Genomic DNA, 20000 nt, shown 5'->3' with positions numbered 1-20000 from the left:
AAATTTGCTTGTTTTAAGCAGATTTTGCTTAAAACAAGCAAATTTGGCTGCCAGTGCGTTAAGCAAATTTGGCTTGTTAAGGTTTCTTAAAATAAGTAATATTTGCTTGAAATAGGCAAAAATAACCTTACCAAAGAGCACTAGGTAAGTTCAATTTAGCTAGAAACAAGACCAACTAGATTTTTTCATCTCAATATAAGAGTAATAACACTAGGTTAGAAAAGCATTTTTGCAGTGCAGTATCCTTTTTTGTCAAATTCAGCATATTGCTTCTCACAGTCCTCTAGCTGTGTATTCAGTGTGTGTGCTGGCTGTCCTGTGCACCGTCCTGGTTCTGTGAATGTTAAACAAGTGAAGTGGCTTGGGCCGAGCCAGAAACAATTCTGGTCAAATCAAAACATTGCTTCGGGGACATAGAAAGAAGGGAAGTAATATAATTGGCTGTTGAGCTGAAATGTCAACAACCATCAAGAATCAAAGACTCCACGTCAATACATGTGCAGAACTGCAGTGATTAACTTAAAAATATATTTAGTTCAGATTTGATTCATGCCCCTTTAAAGACCGCTGAGACCTTCTGTAGACTGTATTCATTAGATCAGAGGTTCACATTAGCTGGCTGCTGGAAACATTTCGGTACAGGTTTGTTTCAAAGGATTGTGGCCTTGCATGAGGCGTCGCTGTTTGCTGTTTTGGGCAATAAAACAGGTTGTTGTCCCAGGGTGGAAGTTTCTTGGCACAAAGTCCATATTGTTTGTGTGTGTGTGTGTGTGTGTGTTTCCTGTTCCCTGTCCTGTGTACTTTATAGACGGATGTAGCTATGTTTGGTTAGTCGCATTGGACAAAAAATGTGTGTTAGATACCCAAATGATGTGTTAGAGGCCTTGCCTCCACTGGCCTTTGGCCTTGGTTACCTTTGCTGTTTTTTTTCTCTATCTCTCTCTCTCCCCCTCTCCCCCCCTCTCTGTCTCTGCCTGTCTGATCATACTGTTTTGCCTCTTTGTTGGCTATCAAAAAATTGGACTGGGTTTTGCCTCGTTTCAGCTCTTGTCTAGATGGATTATAGTTTGGTCTCATTTGGATTCACTCTCTTATCCTTCAAGTTTACAATCATATTTTGCTTGGGTTGCCTGGGGCACACCTGGGTTTGTTGGCCCTAACACAGACAGTGTCATTTTTCTCACGTGTAAGACCGAAAAACAGATGAACGCATGTATCCGCTTAATGATACGTGATATATATGATTCTGATACATCCCTCCTCCCCCCTCTCTTTCCCCCAGGTGGTTACTACCTGACATACGTGATGTATATGATTCTAATTATCCCCTCCTCCTCCTCCCCCCCCCCCTCCTCTCTTTCCCCCAGGTGGTTACTACCTGACCAGCGCGTACAGTGCCATGGCCCTCATCAAGAACCTCCAGGAGGAGCAGGCGGCCCGCGCCCTCAGCACCGAGGCCCAGAACACGCTGCACCAGTGGCACCGCCGACGCACCGCCCAGCGTTCCATACCCGCCGTGGAGGACTTCCAGGTAGAGCCCCTGCCCGCCAACGCCTGCCCTGGTGACAACGGCACAAGATTTTATATTCACACACACGAACACACACACACACACACACACACACACACACACACACACACACACACACACACAGACAAGCACACATATACTCATATACACACACCGAGTGGTTTTTACATGTTCATGGTTGAAGTGGCACTACAATACATCCATATTTAGCAGATTTAGTTTTGCAGGTATAGCACTGAAGTAACAGCGGAATTAATTAAAATCAAGTACAGAAAAGGACCGAATGGAGCAAATATTAGAATATTAGAAATATTAAAGATAATGTAAAATGACAATACATGTAGCATTGAAGTTGTGCCTTTTGTCACTCCATCTTATGCTGTAAATGTGAATCTGCTGTATGTCGAGTTTCTAAACTGAAACCTGTGTCCTGTGGTAGAACTACCTGCGGGTGGCGCTGCAGGAGGCGGGCAGCGGCTGCACCTCCAAGACGCTGCAGGTGCGCCCGTACGCCACCACCGAGGAGGTGTGCCAGGTGTGCGCGTTCAAGTTCCGCGTGGCCGACCAAGAGAACTACGCCCTCTACCTGGTCACGGACGGTGCCAGCCAGCAGTTGGCGCCAGACACGCACCCGCAGAGGATCAAGGCGGAGCTGCACAGCCGCCCGCAAATGCAGGACTACCATTTTGTCTACCGGAAGATGCCAAACCTCAGCCTCAATAACAACCAGAACGACAACCACAGCAACAGCCTGCCAACCCCCACGACCACCAGCGGACACTGTATCAGTAATGGCCTCCCCAATCACCATGACCACCAGTAATGGCCTCCCTTCCTTCGGCTGAGAAGCCTGGAGTGGTAAAGGATTCTGAGACTGATTTGATCCCACATTCACTGTCATGGTGTCCCTGTAGGAGCATCCACTTCTGCAGTGTTGAGTTCCTGACATGATGGAGGTAATGGAATACTACATTTCCCAGGGTGCACTTAGGGTCTGGACCGTCTCCTGCACACCACGACCACAAGTAGTCACTAGGCCTTTTCCACTCAACCTCTGTGATGCTGCACCTTTAGCCCACGCCTACCTGGGCAGCGAACCAAAAGTGCTCCACTCAACCTTGACCAGTCAAATTGAAAAAAACATTGCGATGACGAGAGAGGAGGAGTACGTCGGTGTGATCACGTGCTCATGACAAAGAAGCGAACTGTTCACTGCTGTTTTATAACAGGAAATGTTAGAAGGCAGCCGTGCTGAAGAAAGTGACAATGACTTTTCCAAGATTGTCTATATTTCGGCGCCATATTCAGTGTGTGTGGTCTACATTAGGTAAAGGTAGATTGAAAGTTAGCGTACAGTCATTTGTATGCTAAAATGAATAACATATGAAAATGTATTTATGTTTAAAAAATGTAATCCTACAATTCCCAGGGTGCACAGAGTCTCTGGGCCGAGTCCATGCTAGAGCCAAGTTTGCACTGAAAGTTGGCAGGAATGTGCAGTGGGGTGAAAACAAATGGCTTAGATGTGTCTGTGCATGCAAACTTGAAAACCAATGCCAGAAAACTTACCTTCCAGCCAAGGATTTATGTATTTTAATCTGTACCTTTGATTCTCATGCCCCTGCCAAGGGAGTGGCTGAGTGTCTTGTAACTTCTCAACTGGAATTTGTACAGCGGTGCTCATACCGTCATGACCACGGGTTCTCCTGGGGTAGCCTAAGTTTCCTGTACAGCACTTTTTTGTAGTTTATGTGTGATATCCCTGTTGCAATTTTACTGCCTATAGACAGCAATGATGTACAGTACGTGCCTGAGTTGGCCTAGAAAGTAAGTTACTAATAACCTGCATTTTGAGTCCATGTCATTGTACATAAAGATACAGACAATTGTATTATATTATTATTGCTATTATTATAGAATAATAGAATATATTTTCATTTCATTATTTTCATTCAGTCCCCGGTTGCTGGTTAACTGTGGATGAAAATCATAAGCATGTCTTATCGCTGGACTGTACACAAGTCGAATCAGACTGGGCAATTTTAAGACCAGTTACTTTTGTTATTTTGCCACTTACCTTGGTTCCAGTATATGAAATAATATGCTAACCGCTAATCCTGCAGACAGTCTGCACATTGTGCTTATATTGTCTTTACATTATTCTCAAGCTACGCTAACACTGGTGTTGTATTCACAAATTCTCTGTCCTCTATTAACTGGAGAAGGAGCAAGTGGTAGTTGTCCCATAGTATGGAACATGTCCCTGCTTCAACACAGGGTGTTCTGAAGAGTGTCATAACTGCAATCAGGAGGCACAATGAGCAACATAAAGGTGCAGTTTGTGATTGTAATACAACCCACTTGTTTGTCAGGTCCAGATAATTGCTTCTCACTATTCTCTTATCTGTCTGCTCAGTATGTGCGCTCCCAAAACACTCTGGGGTCGAATAGTCCTGACCCTGTAAAATGAAAATAAACACAGTGGCTCGGACAGAGCCATAACAATTCCAGCTAATCAATATTTTCCTTCAGGAGCACGGAGAAGAGGGGTGGGATTTATTAGGCCGATGAGCTCAAATGTCAACAAGCTTTTGCATTGAAAGCAAAGACAATGTGCCACCTAGTGGACTTGATCTGTTATTGCACTTTCATATCAATAGTGCCTTCAGGACCCTGCCATACACCAGAAACCATGATGTTTGTTAATAACCATCATTTTGTTCTGGATGAGTTATTGCCCTACAAGTGCTGTTTAGACTATGTATAGTTCATCAAAACAAAGATACTTTCATAAAGTTGGCTTTTTCCAGTTACTGTGTCTGAATTCATTTGATTCGCCGTTGTCATAGACCTCGAAAGCTCCACTGCAAAAAGGTGGACAACAAAAATTGTAATACTTATCCCCTCGACAAGCACTGTGTTTCACCACATTAGTCTCCACGAAAACAAGCAATTAAAAGGTGCAGAAAGCACCACACTTCCACACTACCACTAATGATGTATCCCTGCAGGACAGTTTATGTTGTGCCTTTGTCTGAGGTGTTTTGCAAATTATGAGATAAAGAGTCAGGTAAAGTGCATAGCAATATTGGAAAACATTCTTTGTCCATCGTGCCTTCAATGTTACATCATCTGTCTCTCTCTCTCTCTCTGTGTGTGTGTGTGTGTGTGTGTGTGTGTGTGTGTGTGTGTGTGTGTGTGTGTGTGTGTGTGTGTGTGTGTGTGTGTGACTGTGTCCAGAAACATTTCCATTTTACATAAAAAACCCATATGGCACCTTTAATTTAGTTTTGTGTCATACATAGCCTAGCCTATAGCCTGTGTAGGCCTATATGAATCTCTTCAGGCGAAAAGTACTTTTAGACATCTAGGAAAGTGTTCATGTTGTGCAATATTCATCAGGTAATCAGGTAGCCTAATGACTTTACTGCCTACTCATTGTGTTTTCTAGTAGCATCATCAATGTGGAGATAATTGACCTGCTCTTTCTGAAATAAAGTGAAATTAAACTGAATGTCAGGATAGATTGATTTAAAATATTGTGACTTTTAAAATGTATTTCTGGGACATTAAACAAAAGTTATTCCTTGTCATGAAAACCTACTGTAAAAAGTAGATGAAGCATTCTTGTTTAGATTTAGATGTAGGCTACATAAAGATACAGCCGTTTCCAATAAATATATATAGCCTATACAGAGAGAGAGAGAGCGAGAAAGAGAACGACACGCAGATTATATTCTCACTTGCTGTGACTAAGGTAACCGCAAACCCCTAGAGCCGTAGATATTTCTGTATAGGTAGGGCTCTGCAAATCCTTATTGCCGCCTACCACCTACTGGACGCAATATGAATAGCAGTTATCTTTTTCTGTGTGGCGATAAGCGCTCTAGACCTCTTTCGGTGACGACAACTGCACCTTCGCTACAGTAGCTGAGACAACGGAGCCGCGTCCCAGTCAAACAGGCCGCCTCCGCCGACCGGCTTCCTCGGACTCTGTCCAAGGTGGGATATAAAAATTGTGATCTCCATAATTTAACACATATAATCAACGAAACGGTTTGTGTTATATGCGTCCGATAAATTAGCCCCAATGAATTGTTTTCGAATTGTGGACATTGTGGAGTTTTGTGACATTGCTGCGCAACATTTGGAGTTACGGATGACAGAAACATGGCGCACGGCTGCAGAGGGGATTTGTAGCCTGGACGGTCAGAAACGCTTTTAAATCCGTAGACATGTTCTCTCTCGCCTCAAAGCGCGATTTCGTCGCAGCATTTGGTCATCAAATTGACGATGATTATACAGATAGCCTCCGTCTCAACCGATGCGAGATAGGCCTGTGGACCATTTCCAAAATAATATGATGGCATCGTTTGCTCAGTAAACCAAACGTTACCGTAAGCTACTTGTCAGAGCCGTTAAACATTATTATTCAAACGCATGCATAGGAATACTTATGTTTACAATACAATTTGCCGAGTGATATTACCAAAGTTAACCGAATTGAACGACCGCTATCAAAGTAATATAACTTATTCGTGTACTTGTTAGTGGCTTATTGATAATGTTTTAAGAAATATTTTTATGAATGATCTGCTCATTGTACAGCAAAGTATTCTATATATTCGTGGTTTAATCAATTTGTCTTATTCAGTGATGCCCATGGTGTGATTTTAAATCCTCTGACACCTTCAAGGACAAAGTTGGCGGCCTATGTTTTAAATATCGCTACATCCACTCCAAATTGGCTCTGCTAACTTATCCCTGCATTAAATTTGCATGCACTAGCTGGTTGTAGCCTTGAACAGTTGGGCCATTCATTAGAAATGGCTGCCATTAATAATTCACATTTTGTTCCTTGTTTGTCGTAGATCCGATAGCAGCAGTACGATCCCCGGCAAATAAACATGGGTAAGGAAAAGCTTCACATTAACATTGTAGTCATTGGCCATGTGGACTCGGGCAAGTCCACTACCACCGGCCACCTCATCTACAAATGCGGCGGTATCGACAAGCGGACCATCGAGAAATTTGAGAAGGAGGCTGCCGAGGTATGGGATTATATTTAGTATTCACCAACATGTATGTCTTTCTCTGCGATATGATTCACGATGTTTAACATTTTTAACACTTTTATGTTTTACAATGACATAGAATCTATTACGACCAACAATATTTAAGTACCACCATAATTGTTGATTTAGGTAAACATCTTTGGTCTATCTTTTATGGTCACTAAAGATGTGTTTGATGTGTTTTGGGTCCTCTAAGATGGGGAAAGGCTCATTTAAGTATGCCTGGGTCCTGGACAAGCTTAAGGCAGAGAGGGAGCGTGGCATCACCATTGACATCTCACTGTGGAAATTTGAGACCAGCAAGTACTATGTCACCATCATCGACGCCCCTGGCCACAGGGACTTCATCAAGAACATGATCACGGGCACTTCCCAGGTTGGTTCTTATGAAATAGCATTACATGCTGCAATGGAGAAAAACTACAAATGCCTGTTACACGTTCATGTTAAGATATAAATGTACTGAGAATGCACGTGTGTATGGGTATGTAATGTATAAATAAGGGTATGCAAACACCAAGTATGCGCAAAGTATGGAGGACACGTACAAAGTGGATGCATGACATGTCGATCAACTGAGCAAATGAATTTAAGCTGCAAATCTAAATTGATCAAATTCATTGAACTGCTCCTGATGGTCCTTTAGCTGGGTATGTATCTATCCTTGCGTCTTTGGTGTTCATACACAGTCCTCGCTCTGTAAAGGGGAAAAATATGGGGAAAATATACACTATTCCAGCCAACAATCAGCAAGGTGCTTCAGGAGCATGGAAGGGAGTGGTGTTTTATGACTGCCTGTTGGTTTAAGATATCAACAACCTTTTGCTAGAATCACAGACTGATTCTTTAAGTTTGCCAATGAGTCGATTGAAAGAAAATGATTGCATAATGAATTGCATAATGTGGCTAACTTCTCTTGGTTGATTCTGGATGTAGGCGGACTGTGCCGTGTTGATCGTGGCTGCTGGCGTGGGCGAGTTCGAAGCGGGCATCTCCAAGAACGGGCAGACCCGCGAGCACGCCCTGCTGGCCTACACGCTGGGCGTCAAACAGCTCATCGTGGGCATCAACAAGATGGACTCCACCGAGCCCAACTACAGCCAGAAGCGCTACGAGGAGATCGTCAAGGAGGTCAGCACCTACATCAAGAAGATCGGTTACAACCCCGACACGGTGGCGTTCGTGCCCATCTCCGGCTGGAATGGGGACAACATGCTGGAGCCCAGCCCTAACGTAAGTATTCAGTGATTTTAAGTTTTTAAGATTTTTAATTCAGCAACTACCCTAACGTAAGTATCCAGTGATTTGAAGTTTTTAAGATTTTAAATTCAGCAATTAGCATAACAAAGTATTCAGTGATTTGAAGTTTTTAAGATTTTAAATTCAGCAACTACCATAACGAAGTATTCAGTGATTTGAAGTTTTTAAGATTTTTAATTCAGCAACTACCCTAACGTAAGTATCCAGTGATTTGAAGTTTTTAAGATTTTAAATTCAGCAATTACCATAACAAAGTATTCAGTGATTTTAAATTCAGCAACAACCCTAACAAAGTTTCAGTGATTTTAAGTTTTTAAGATTTGTTAAATCAGCAACTGCCCTAAGGTAAGGATCCAGTGACTGTACGTTTTTAAGATAAATTCAGCAACTACCCAATTAGAATTCAATTGAGCCACTAGTCATCCAAACTGACTGAGTAGTAGTAACCAATCAGTAACCAATCAGTGCTCGTTGTCTTAAATTTAGTGATTGCCTAAAAGCAGCTACCCTCATGGCCAACCGTCAGCCTGGTCGGTCATGAGCATATCCATCAACTGAATGAATTAGCCACTTTGTGTGTGGGATTAGTCGGCATTAGCGCTCACAGCAATGTCCCTGTCCCGTTTCGTCCTCTCCTGCAGATGACCTGGTTTAAGGGCTGGAAGATCACACGCAAGGACGGCAATGCCTCCGGGACCACCCTCCTGGAGGCCCTGGACGCCATACAGCCCCCCTCGCGGCCCACGGACAAGCCCCTCCGCCTCCCTCTGCAGGACGTCTACAAGATCGGAGGTGAGGTGGGCCGACTCCAGACACATGACGGGGGAGGATGAGTAGGTTCCGTCTGCAGACAGGTGTCTGTGAGGGTTATTTTTAGTGTCTCCTAGAAGAGGCGGGTTTAAGCTGTGGTCTATTTTTGATGTGATTGCGCAAGCTATCACGTATAGTTCATCAAGTTCATCAGGTTCAGCTTTGGACTTCTCTATTGTTGATGTTTGAAAAGATTCTTAATTGCCATCTGAACACAGTGGTCGAGTTCTTCCTAGATCTCGACAAGGTGCATTGCACACAATAAAAGGAGACCATCAACTAATTTTGAACATTGACTGATTCATAATTCCATAGGAGAGTTTTGTGTTGTCTGCCTATGTGTGCCAGAACGGGATTTGCAGGGAATTACCTGTACATATCTTTATGCAGTATAATCTCCTGTTACACCTATACAATACATATATATGTAATGTATGAAGCAGTGACAGAGCAGTGTCATTTGAATTTAATGTGGACAATAGCCACCATCGACTGAGGTTACATCATAGCATAGAGAATCGCTGCTCTGCGCCTCACTACAGGTATTGCTCATCCAACAGGTGGAAGGAGAGTCAAACATACAAAGGGCAAAGTGTTATAATCCAAATAATTGCCTAGATTACGGGATTTACAGGGAATTACCTGTACATATCTATATATAATCTCCTGTTACATCTATACAGTATATACAGTCATGGACAAAAATGTTGGCACCCTTGCACTTCTGTCAGATAATGCACCACTACTCCCAGAAAAGTGTTGCAATTACAAATGCTTTTGTATTCATATGTTTATTTACTTAGTTTGCATTGGAAAGACACAAAAAAATCTGAGAAATAATGCCAAATCTGACTTTATTCCTCATAAAACTCAAAAAAGGGCCGGACAAAATGATTGGCACCCTTTCAAAATTATAAGAAATAATTGTATTTTAAGCATGGAATGCTCCTTTATTCTTTATTTAAACTCACCTGTGGCAAGCCACAGATGCTGGCAATATATAAATCACATTTGCAACCAGTTAAAATGGAGCAAAGTTGACTCAACCTTTGTGTTGTGTGTCTGTGTATACCGCACTGAGCATGGAGAAAAGAAAGATGAGCAAATAATTGTCTGAGGATTTGAGAACCAAAATTGTAGACAAGCATGGACAATCTCAAGGCTATAAGTCCATCTCCAGAGATCTTAATGTTCCTGTGTCCACTGTGCGCAGTGTCATCAACAAGTTTACAGCCCATGGCATTGTCACTAACCTCCCTGGATGTGGAAGGAAGAAAAAATTGATGACAGAATGCAACAAAAGATTGTTTGAATGGTGGATAAATAGCCTAGAACAACTTCCAAATAAATTAAAGACAAAGGGTACAACGGTGTCAGCTAGCACTATCCGTCGCCTTTTGAATGAAATGGGATGCTATGGTAGGAGACCCAGAGGACCCCACTGCTAACACAGAGACATAAAAAAGCCAGAATGGAGTTTGACAAAACTTTCTTGGGGAAGCCAAAATCATTCTGGGAGAACGTCCTGTGGATAGATGAGACCAAAGTAGAGCTTTTTGGTAAAGCAGTTTACAGGCAACGAAATGAGGCCTTAAAAAAAAAGAACACGGTCCCTACAGGCTAATATGGTGGAGCTGGACCGATGTTTTGGGGTTGCTTTGCTGCTTCTGGAACCTGATGCCTTGACTGTGTGCATGGCATCAGGAAATCTGAGGACTACCAAATAATTTTTGGGCGCAATGTAGGGCCCACTGTCAGAAAGCTGGGTCTCCGTCAGAGGACATGGGTCTTCCAGCAGGACAATGACCCATAGCACACTTCAAAACGACCCAGAAATGGTTAAGACAAAACACTGGAGAGTTCTGAAGTGTCCGAGATGAGTCCAGATCTTAATCCCATAGCACAACTGGGGCATGATCTCAAATCAGTAGTTGGGAGAAGGCACCCTTCAAATGTGAGAGACTTGGAGCAGTTGGCAAAAGAAGAGTGGTCCAAAGTTCCAGTAGAGAGGTGTAAGACACCTCATTAATGGTTATAGGAAGCTATAGATTTCAGATATTTGTATTTCTTTATTTTTAAGGGTGTTTTACCCATTATAAAGTTGAGGGTGGCAATAATTTTGTCCGGCCCTTTTTTGAGTTTTATGTGGAATAAAGTCAGATTTGGCATTATTTCTCAGATTTTTTGTGTTTTTCCAATGCAAACTAAGTAAATAAACATGTGAATAGAAAAGCATTTGTAATTGCAACACTTTTCTGGGAGTAGTCGTGCATTATCTGAAAGGAAGTGCAGGGGTGCCAACATTTTTGTCCATGACTGTATGTAATGTATGAAGCAGTTACAGAGCAGTTCCATGTGAATTTAATGTGGACAATAGCCACCATCAGGGTTGTGCACAGGAAGGGGTAAGGTTGCTCGGGCATCTTCCCGTTAGCCCTCCTCGACTGAAGTTGCCCCTCAGAAGGAAATATATATATTTTTTAAATAGTATTATGGCTCCAGAACTTCATGTATGCCTAGATAAAATAATCGCGGAATATGCGATCAGGCGAAGGGGGCGTTGCAGCGGCGGTTAGTGAGAGTTTGAAATGATATTGGCAAAATATGCGATCAGGGGACGGGGGAGTGGCAGCGGCGGTTAGTGAGAGTTTTAAATTATATTGGCAAAATATGCGATCAGGGGACGGGGGCGTGGCAGCGGCGGTGACAAAAATGACTGCCCTTCAAAATTCCTGTGCACGTCCCTTGCCACCATCATAGCATAGAGAATGGCTGCCCTGCGCCTCACTACATTTATTGCTCATCCAACAGGTGGTAGGAGAGTCAAACATTTCTTTCGGAGGCATCCAAGTAATCGCCTAGTTTAAGGGATGCAATGCCGGACTTCTGCTGCAGCGCAATCACATTTACATTTTCTTGCAGAAAAGCATATCTAGTTTTCCCTTTTAGTTTTTTTCTATTCTCTGTCGAAGTAGAAGCATATCCTCCGTGTTTTAACATATTTTTTTACTCTTAAATATGGCCTTGCTTTAATAAAGCACCCCATTTGTGTTATTGCTTAGACTTGCTGAAATAATCTCTCCCATGATGCACCTTGTGCTGCCCTGTCTTACCCTCAGGCATCGGCACTGTGCCCGTTGGCCGGGTGGAGACGGGCATCCTGAAGCCTGGCATAGTGGTGACCTTTGCCCCTGTGAATGTGACCACCGAGGTCAAGTCAGTGGAGATGCACCACGAGGCCCTGACCGAGGCCATGCCCGGAGACAACGTGGGTTTCAATGTCAAGAACGTGTCTGTGAAGGACATTCGTCGTGGCAACGTGGCCGGGGACAGCAAGAACGACCCCCCATTGGAGGCCGCCAGCTTTACCGCACAGGTGAGCAACACTGGAAGGGAATTACCTGTACATATCTATCCATAGATATGTGACACATATACAGTATATATATGTTAAATGCATTTTAAAAATATTTTTTAACTGTATTATTCACTGTTGTAAGGCGACCTTGGGTTTCATGAAAGGCGCCCTAAATAAAATGTAGTATTATTATTATTATTATGAGGCAGTGATAGAGCAGTGCCATGTGAATTTAATGTGGACAATAGCCACCATCGATCGAAGTTATAATGTCTCGTTGTCTGTTGATAAAATCATCACTTTAATCCAGGGAAATAGTTCTTGACTCAGATTGTCATGTAGTGGTTTGGAATAGGTGTCTTCAATTCCACTTAAATAAATAAAATGTCTTGTTTAACTACTAGTGTAGTCACTAACTAACTACCAGAACAAGGCTGAAATAGAGTCCATGCAAACATTACAGCTGGTGTTTGGAGCTTGGTGGTCCCTGTCCCACAGATGTGGCTAAACTCATACTGTTAGCTGTCTTGCTAAACACAGAACACCAAACCTACACTTTTTCATATTCAAAATAGGTACAGTATATGGACACATATATTTAATGTTAACAATCCCAGTTTACTTACTAACAGCTACTAGGAATAGACTGAAATAAAGTCCATACAAACATTACAGCTGTTGTTTGGAGCTAGGCGGTCCCTGACCCATTTGCATGTGTTTCTAAACCCAGGTGATCATCCTGAACCACCCAGGCCAGATCAGCGCAGGCTACGCTCCTGTCCTGGACTGCCACACTGCCCACATCGCCTGCAAGTTCGCCGAGCTCAAGGAGAAGATTGACCGCCGCTCGGGCAAAAAGCTGGAGGACGACCCCAAGAACCTGAAGTCTGGGGACGCTGCCATCGTGGAGATGGTCCCCGGCAAGCCCATGTGTGTGGAGAGCTTCTCCGAGTACCCTCCTCTGGGTAAGTGGTTTGGGACCTGTCCCAAGTTTAACTAATCAAGTTAACCCATAGGGAAAAGGTGTGTAAAAAATATCTTGGAATCATACTTATACTTACATGATAAATCTGTGGCAAAGAGCTTGCATATACATTTCATATTCGTACTAAAAGGGCATAATTCCTTTCAACATGCAAGGTAGGTCATATTCAAAACGTGTATTTATCTATGTTACTGTATATGAAAAGGGCCAAAATTGTGTGTGTTAACACACTGTTATTGTATACACTATACAAATGAACATACTATATAAAATATGGTCATGTGAAGGACAGATAAACACACCTGTCATTCCTGCTGGCCACCAATGCTAAGCACTATGTAGTCCTGTGCCACGTGATAAACATTCACAGTTGCTTTTTCAGTGCGTATGAATGCCTAGTAATTTATTTATGTAGGGTCCCCTCTACTTTAGTGTTCCACAGGTTTGTAATAAGGTGACATGTAATTACACGATCACCTTGTATCTTTTATTTCACAGGGCGCTTTGCAGTGCGTGACATGCGTCAGACTGTGGCGGTCGGGGTCATCAAGGCCGTTGATAAGAAGGCCGCGACCTCTGGCAAGGTCACCAAGTCTGCCCAGAAGGCCCAGAAGGGCAAATGAATGTCGTGCGGAGCCGCCCCGCTCTGCATCACCTGCGACAACAAGAACAACGACCAGCCACCCCTCCCCCCCATCCATAAAGCCTGGTTAATTCTCACAATGCATCGCAAGAGCAGGAGAAGGAAAAAAAATAATCATTACTCACACCGTAACTTACCAAAACATTAGCTGCTCTGACAATGATCGCCGTTAGGGGACAATCGTTTAAATGTTTGAGTAGTTAGTCTCTGTTGTTTGTGGAACAGTTTGTTTCCAGTTCTTCGTGTGTTTAGGGTTCAGGAGTTCATAAACTACATTTAGTCTGTGACAGGGATGAGTGATCAACGTTGTCCTTTTCCTCGTTCTGGGGTAGACCACTGTACAATAGTGACCAGATATCTACTTAAGCACAATAGAACTTGTTTTAGTAGATGTTAAAAAAAGTCATAGTTTGCACTGGGCTTGCTGGCTGTCTCGAATCCTGTCCCTGTTTGTGTGTTGTTTTCTGTTGTTCGATGTTGAACTGTTGTGTTGACATGTAGCTTTAAATGGACCTGAAGCTTTCTGGCATTTACTATTTTAAGCTGAACGCATGTTCTCTGTGCACTTTAAAAAGCAATAGTTGACTAGAACAAACAAGCTTAACTCAGTCACTTTTCAGTCTAAGTCTTTTGCACTCGCACTCTTGTACTTTAAATGGCTATGGTTCTCTGTGCCCTGCAGTATCCTGTAGATTCATGACCTACCCATTCTATTAAAGATCCTAGAACATCATGCATTTCCTCCTTGTCATTGTTTCTGTTTGTAACTTATCCTGGCCCTGCAGTCTTCGCTGAGGTCTGGAAACGTTCAAAACAAGAAGTGCATACCGGTAATAGAACGCCCAAAGTGAGGGAGGTGGAAGCGCGTTGGGAAGTGGGGGGGACTGTCATTGAGCCGAGGAGGTCTGTTTTATCAAAAAGAAGGTGGACAAAGTTGTGGAAAACAGCAGAACGCTGCATAGACCCCTCTAGAAGAAAAGTAAGGCAAGGCTCATCTCTGCTAGGTTGTCTGTCACTATTTAGCCTGTGCTCAGCTCAGCAGATGAAGGTACTTTGACGCTAATCCTGTCATCTTCAATTAATTGGGATCTGTTAGTGGATGCCCTGTGTAAGGGAATGAAGTGTAGACCATGAAGAATATTGCTAAGGAGCATCAGGCTAACAAACATTAGCTTTTGCAAACGGTAAATTGAAGACGGCACACAATGCTATTAAGAATGACAAAAGTAAAATTAACACACAGACAGGTTTTTTTGTTCAGTTTTACTGTTTTTATTTTTTTTACTCTTTTCAGTATTAGAAGAAAGGTTCATTTGCATCTCTGTGGTGCAACAGGCTTCATTTAGCTAAAGGAACTTGGGCTTGCCCATCATGGTGAAAAAAAAAATGAATTGTGTTACGACAGGAAACAAACATTTAAAAGGCTCATTTGCCGTGGCTTAATCCTGGACAGGGTGGGCAGTTTTCAAAATGCTAAGGGAAACAGAAGGGTGCGTGTCAGTCTGAGATCGTCCTGTTCTCTGCTGAGGAAGGGTGGATGTTGAGGCTGAATGAAAGGCACCATTTCTATGCGTGGTGTTTTATTCTGCGTGGCCAACGTACATTTGGAAGTTCACAGTGAATCGCCAACAGCCGTGGATGTCCAGTCCAACTCAGCATTTACAACTATGTGCCAGTGTACGATTTGACTATGGTTGTGCGGTATTAAATCGTACCTTTATCAACAAGAAATACATTTGCGGGAACAATGACACAATTGTAACATTGTACAGGACGTACCCAGTTGAAAGGAGAACAAAAAAAAAAAGTAACTTCTAGTGACAATAAAAATATGCATTAAGGTTATACTGTATGTTGTAATCCGTCTAAATAAAGTCTGATAAACAGTTTTTGGATTCTTATCTATCTACCTAGCTAAACATCTTTATCTTTTTCATCCCTTCAAAGTAAAAAGGGAAGGGATGGATTGTTGCAGCTAACAATCAAACTATGTCAAATTTGAAATCCCAAGCCAGCTAGCCAACTACACCAGACCACTATTTGGGCTTTACTCTACTGGGGCTACTCCACACACACAGCGGAGTTTGACACATTGTTCTGTGGTAGGCTACACTTCGTCATCTGTTCCGCAGCTCAACGTTCTATGGCAAGTGTAAACACTCCTTGCGTCCTCTGTTCTGCGTCTGGATTTGCATCAAGCAAATTCCATGAGTCATTGTAGGATATTTCACCATCAAAGAAAGCTCTCAGTCAGTCAGGGTTTCATTTTTTTTTAGGTTAACTAGTTATAACAAGCAGCATTTAACCTAACTACCAACACTAGATTAGTTAAAATACATCCTTATGGGTTTTGGATGAAATGTGGTTTAAAAAGGGAGTGTCATGTTTCAGGTATGTTGAGACCACATTCTATTGACTTTGAAAAGACAGGACATTGACAGATGCTGAAGCTGCCACCTGTGAAAGTGTTGCTCAAGTTCTTCACCATCTAAACATTTAGTTTTGGTTATCAAAACTGTACAAAACAGTATTAAGCAGAGATGTCTTTCATTGTGTCCGGCACTTGTAAGTATAATATAACGTGGGCTTTCTCACATAACATACGGTTAACATGTGCAAAAAAGATGGTTCTGACCATGTACACTATGCGATTGAGTACAACGCTATGGTGTCAACTTTGTGTTGTGTTGTGGTACGTAGACTTTGAACAATGAGATTATTTTTCGATGAATTTCATGCTCTAGCTGATAGGATTCATGCAGAGTGCATGCAGTGGTGAGGTCATGGCTCATGGTTGTTCAAAGTGAGGTTCTCACACACTTCACTGTCTCCTTAAAAAAGGAAAAAAAACGCTGTCCCTCAAACCATGAGTGCATCAAATACTTGTCTAGTTTCTTACAAAGAAACTCATGCAATAGTATCGTGTGTAGAGGTACTCTTGTCCTTTCTTCTGAAAGTATACATTTAAGTGAAACCAGAAAAATTAAAGACTGTCTATCAAAGATATGCTTCCCAATCTTGGGAATCTTCCCAAACAGAAAAAAACAAATGTAGAATAAAAATAAAGGATTGTGTTCAAATGTGGCCAGCCTGTCAAATATCTGTGTTGTCTCTATTTTAGCCTCACGTGGGGCATGTTAATGGAATCCTCGCTCCCACAGCCCGGCTCTCCTTGACCTTGGGCCAGGCCGTGGCTGGGGGCTGGAGGATCCGTCGCGCTCGTTTGCAGGAGCTCCGAGGAGAACGTGGTCTCCTCCGTCCCAGCGGACAGGAAGTCAAACGCCCGCTCAGGGGCTTCCAGGTCCTTATCGCTGATGAAGAGGTCAGCCTCCCCCCACCCTCCTCCTCCTCCTCCTCCCCTTCCACAGAGAGGTTCCCCCAGTGCCCTGCTTGAGTCATTGCTGCTGGAGGTTGAAGAGGACAGACTGGGGCGGCCGTCCACCTCCGGCCCGGTCCCCAGGAGGTCCTGCACGGACAAGGACTTTCCCAGACCCAGGTCCCCTGAGACGGGCCTCCTCGGTATAGGAGCCAGGGGGTCCATCTCCAGGCTGGCGTGTCTCCTCCAGGAGCAGTCCTCTTTGGCGCTCAGGCGGCTCTTAGGGAGCTGGTGGTGGTGGTGGTGTGAGGGGGGCCGACCCAGCCCAGAGCTCAGAGCCTCCTCCACCTCCTCGCGCACCCCCATCAGGTAGGGCGGGGAGAAGTCCCCCCCGGAAGGGGCCACCTCCCTCCTGCTAGCCCTGATCAGCGGGGTGTGGGCGGTGGGAGGCGGCGGCGGCGGAGGCACCGTGGGGAGCTGCATCATGAGGTTGGAGAGAGGGTGCGGAGGAGGTCGCCCCAGGCTGGAGAAATACCCGTGGCCCATTCCAGAGGAGAAGCTGTTGGGGGTGAAGGGCAGCGGAGGAGGGGTGTCCACTGACGCGCTGTCTGGGGTGGGCGGCTGGGGGCTGAAGGGCCCCGGGCTGGGAGTGGGGTCGGGAGAGGAGCCCAGGTTGAGGTTGAGCTCGTTGGGGGCCAGGATGATGTGCAGGCCCCGATGCAGGTTGGAGCTGGCCGAGTGAGGCACCTGAGAGGACGTGGACAGGTCCTTGCTGAGGATAGAGCTGGGGTAGCCGGAGGTGGCCTCAAACTCGAACAAGGGCAAGGAGGACAGAGTGAGGGCTGAGGAGGAGCCCTTGTGCAGCACCTGCCGGTAAATGTCCAGTAGAGAGTCCAGCTTGGATTCAATGGACTGAACCTACATGGTGAAAGACAGTGATTATCAGTCAGGAGGGTATGTGTAAGTGTATTTGTGTGTGTGTGTGTGTGTGTGTGTGTGTGTGTGTGTGTGTGTGTGTGTGTGTGTGTGTGTGTGTGTGTGTGTGTGGTTGTGTCTGCTTTGACATCCCACAGGGATCATATGCACTGAACAACGTGAGCATTGTCTTCACGGCCCACGCATTTGTGCACAGGTCTGACCTCTATCCAGAGTTCATCTGCCCTCACCTCTTACTCCCTTTCCCAATTCATGAACCTTTGACCTTTCAGCAGCACAACTGCTACATCATTACTTATCTTCCCAGCGAAACACAGGCGGCTGATCCACTACTGAAAACTGGTCAATTCTGCACTAAACTGTGGACCAGGAAGCAGTGGGCTATGGCCTTTATACCACAGCAAAGCTCATTGCAAATACATTACAATTGGGTGTAATGACCCAATGGGGGTACGACTGTCTTATAACAATGAATACAGTAACTGACTAGTGCCTCCTTATAACTACCCCAGTAGTGTAGATATGTCAGTTATCGGACAGTGGCAAACATAAGCCATTCTGTTAAACAATCCAAATGCTAAGTTTAATAATGGATTAACAATCTATAACTTCAGTTTAATAATGGATTCACATGACAACGCGGACGTTTGCTGATAACACACGCCGTCCGATAATTAACACCATTACAATAAGTCACCTGTCTCTCCACTTTACAGACGCGGCCCAGCATGCTGACGTCCTCCATCAGGTCCCCGTCTGACAGCAACTTCTCCCGGACCTTCTTATCCAGAGGGATCTGGCCCCTGCCCAGGATCTGGTCCACCCTGAGAGAGACATGGTGGAGACGAGCCAACAGGGTTAAAGGAGGTGAGGGCATTAGTGTGTGTGGGTGTGTATTTGTGTGTGTGAGAAAGACTGAGTGAGGTGAGGAGAGCCATTTATAGAAAGCAGCAAGAACCCACAACATTACAATCAGGACGTCAGCAAAGAGGAACCTAGACTATGAAAGTGGAAGGAAAGAGAACATGGTTAATACTATAACAAGGTGGCCAAGGAGACCTAATACAAGAAGGAAAGAGTACAAGACTAATACTATAACAAGGAGACCTAATACAAGAAGGAAAGAGTACAAGACTAATACTATAACAAGGAGACCTAATACAAGAAGGAAAGAGTACAAGACTAATACTATAACAAGGAGACCTAATACAAGAAGGAAAGAGTACAAGACTAATACTATAACAAGGTGGCCTAATACAAGAAGGAAAGAGTACAAGACTAATACTATAACAAGGTGGCCTAATACAAGAAGGAAAGAGTACAAGACTAATACTATAACAAGGTGGCCTAATACAAGAAGGAAAGAGAATATGGTTAATACTATAACAAGGTGGCCTAATACAAGAAGGAAAGAGAACATGGTTAATACTACAACAAGGAAACCTAATACAAGAAGGAAAGAGAACATGGTTAATACTATAACAAGGTGGCCTAATACATGAAAAAAGAGTGTTAATAGTAGAGGTAAGAGTTATACGGTATCTCCTGTCCGTGTTGTGTATACATTACTAATGGTAATGGAAATATCAGGTGGGAAAAGGTTAGAGGAGGTTAAGCTCCCAATGCAGCTGAATCTGAAAAGGAATTAGACCATGTCATTTAGTCATGCACGTCCTCGAGTCTCTCCAGAACTGGCTGACTTTAATACACCTCTCTTTCACCATCACATATCAGCAATATGTAGTAGGCTATTATGTGTGATTCTATTATCCATTTCTGCCCAGCTAAATTACCAAGCTAATGATATTTAGTTTTCCCCTGTTTGTACAATATGTTACACCATATGACAACAACAAGCCGTGTTATGGAGACAGATAATAACACTTTTTTTTTTTTTTTTTTTTTTTAAGCACTCACACTAATTTAGCAACAAAAACAAACCATGCAACCAAATATTCCTCTGAACATTAGCGCTTCCAAACCACAGTTAGTGTTTTGGGATCAATATTTGAGAACACGTCCCTTTGTTTGTTTTCTGCCAAGCAACAGAGGATATTTTATGGGTATTCATGTTACATTTACATTT

At 43.6% G+C, this 20000-nt stretch overlaps 3 protein-coding genes across 3 annotated transcripts in view; 2 read left to right on the top strand and 1 right to left on the bottom strand.

Moving 5' to 3' along the window:
- The window catches only part of LOC308369109 (ras and Rab interactor 2-like), a gene marked incomplete at its 5' end in the record, with an annotated part of 22298 nt that extends 18042 nt beyond the window's left edge, over positions 1-4256 (top strand). Inside the window, 2 exons of the mRNA XM_080843451.1 lie at positions 1368-1531; positions 1971-4256. Coding sequence (XP_080699577.1) covers positions 1368-1531; positions 1971-2354 — 548 coding nt within the window. The 3' untranslated portion in view covers positions 2355-4256. The remainder of the gene's footprint in view (positions 1-1367; positions 1532-1970) is intronic.
- A 2182-nt stretch (positions 4257-6438) lies between these two features.
- On the top strand, positions 6439-13642 carry eef1a1b (eukaryotic translation elongation factor 1 alpha 1b; the record flags this gene model as incomplete). The annotated part of the gene is made up of 7 exons (XM_080834938.1): positions 6439-6582; positions 6803-6982; positions 7543-7839; positions 8508-8658; positions 11796-12052; positions 12765-12999; positions 13518-13642. The coding sequence occupies 7 exons, from the start codon at positions 6439-6441 to the stop codon at positions 13640-13642; spliced, it is 1389 nt and encodes a 462-aa protein (XP_080691064.1).
- A 3464-nt stretch (positions 13643-17106) lies between these two features.
- Positions 17107-20000, bottom strand: part of kcnq5b (potassium voltage-gated channel, KQT-like subfamily, member 5b) — a gene marked incomplete at its 5' end in the record, with an annotated part of 116454 nt that continues 113560 nt past the window's right edge. The window contains 3 exon segments of the mRNA XM_080854011.1: positions 17107-17332; positions 17335-17896; positions 18612-18738. Coding sequence (XP_080710137.1) covers positions 17259-17332; positions 17335-17896; positions 18612-18738 — 763 coding nt within the window. The 3' untranslated portion in view covers positions 17107-17258.

This window comes from Sprattus sprattus, assembly GCF_963457725.1.
Source record: "Sprattus sprattus genome assembly, chromosome: 1".
Taxonomy (NCBI): Eukaryota; Metazoa; Chordata; class Actinopteri; order Clupeiformes; family Clupeidae; genus Sprattus; species Sprattus sprattus.
Note: the sequence above shows the minus strand (reverse complement) of the source record. Positions and strands in the feature narration are given on the sequence as shown.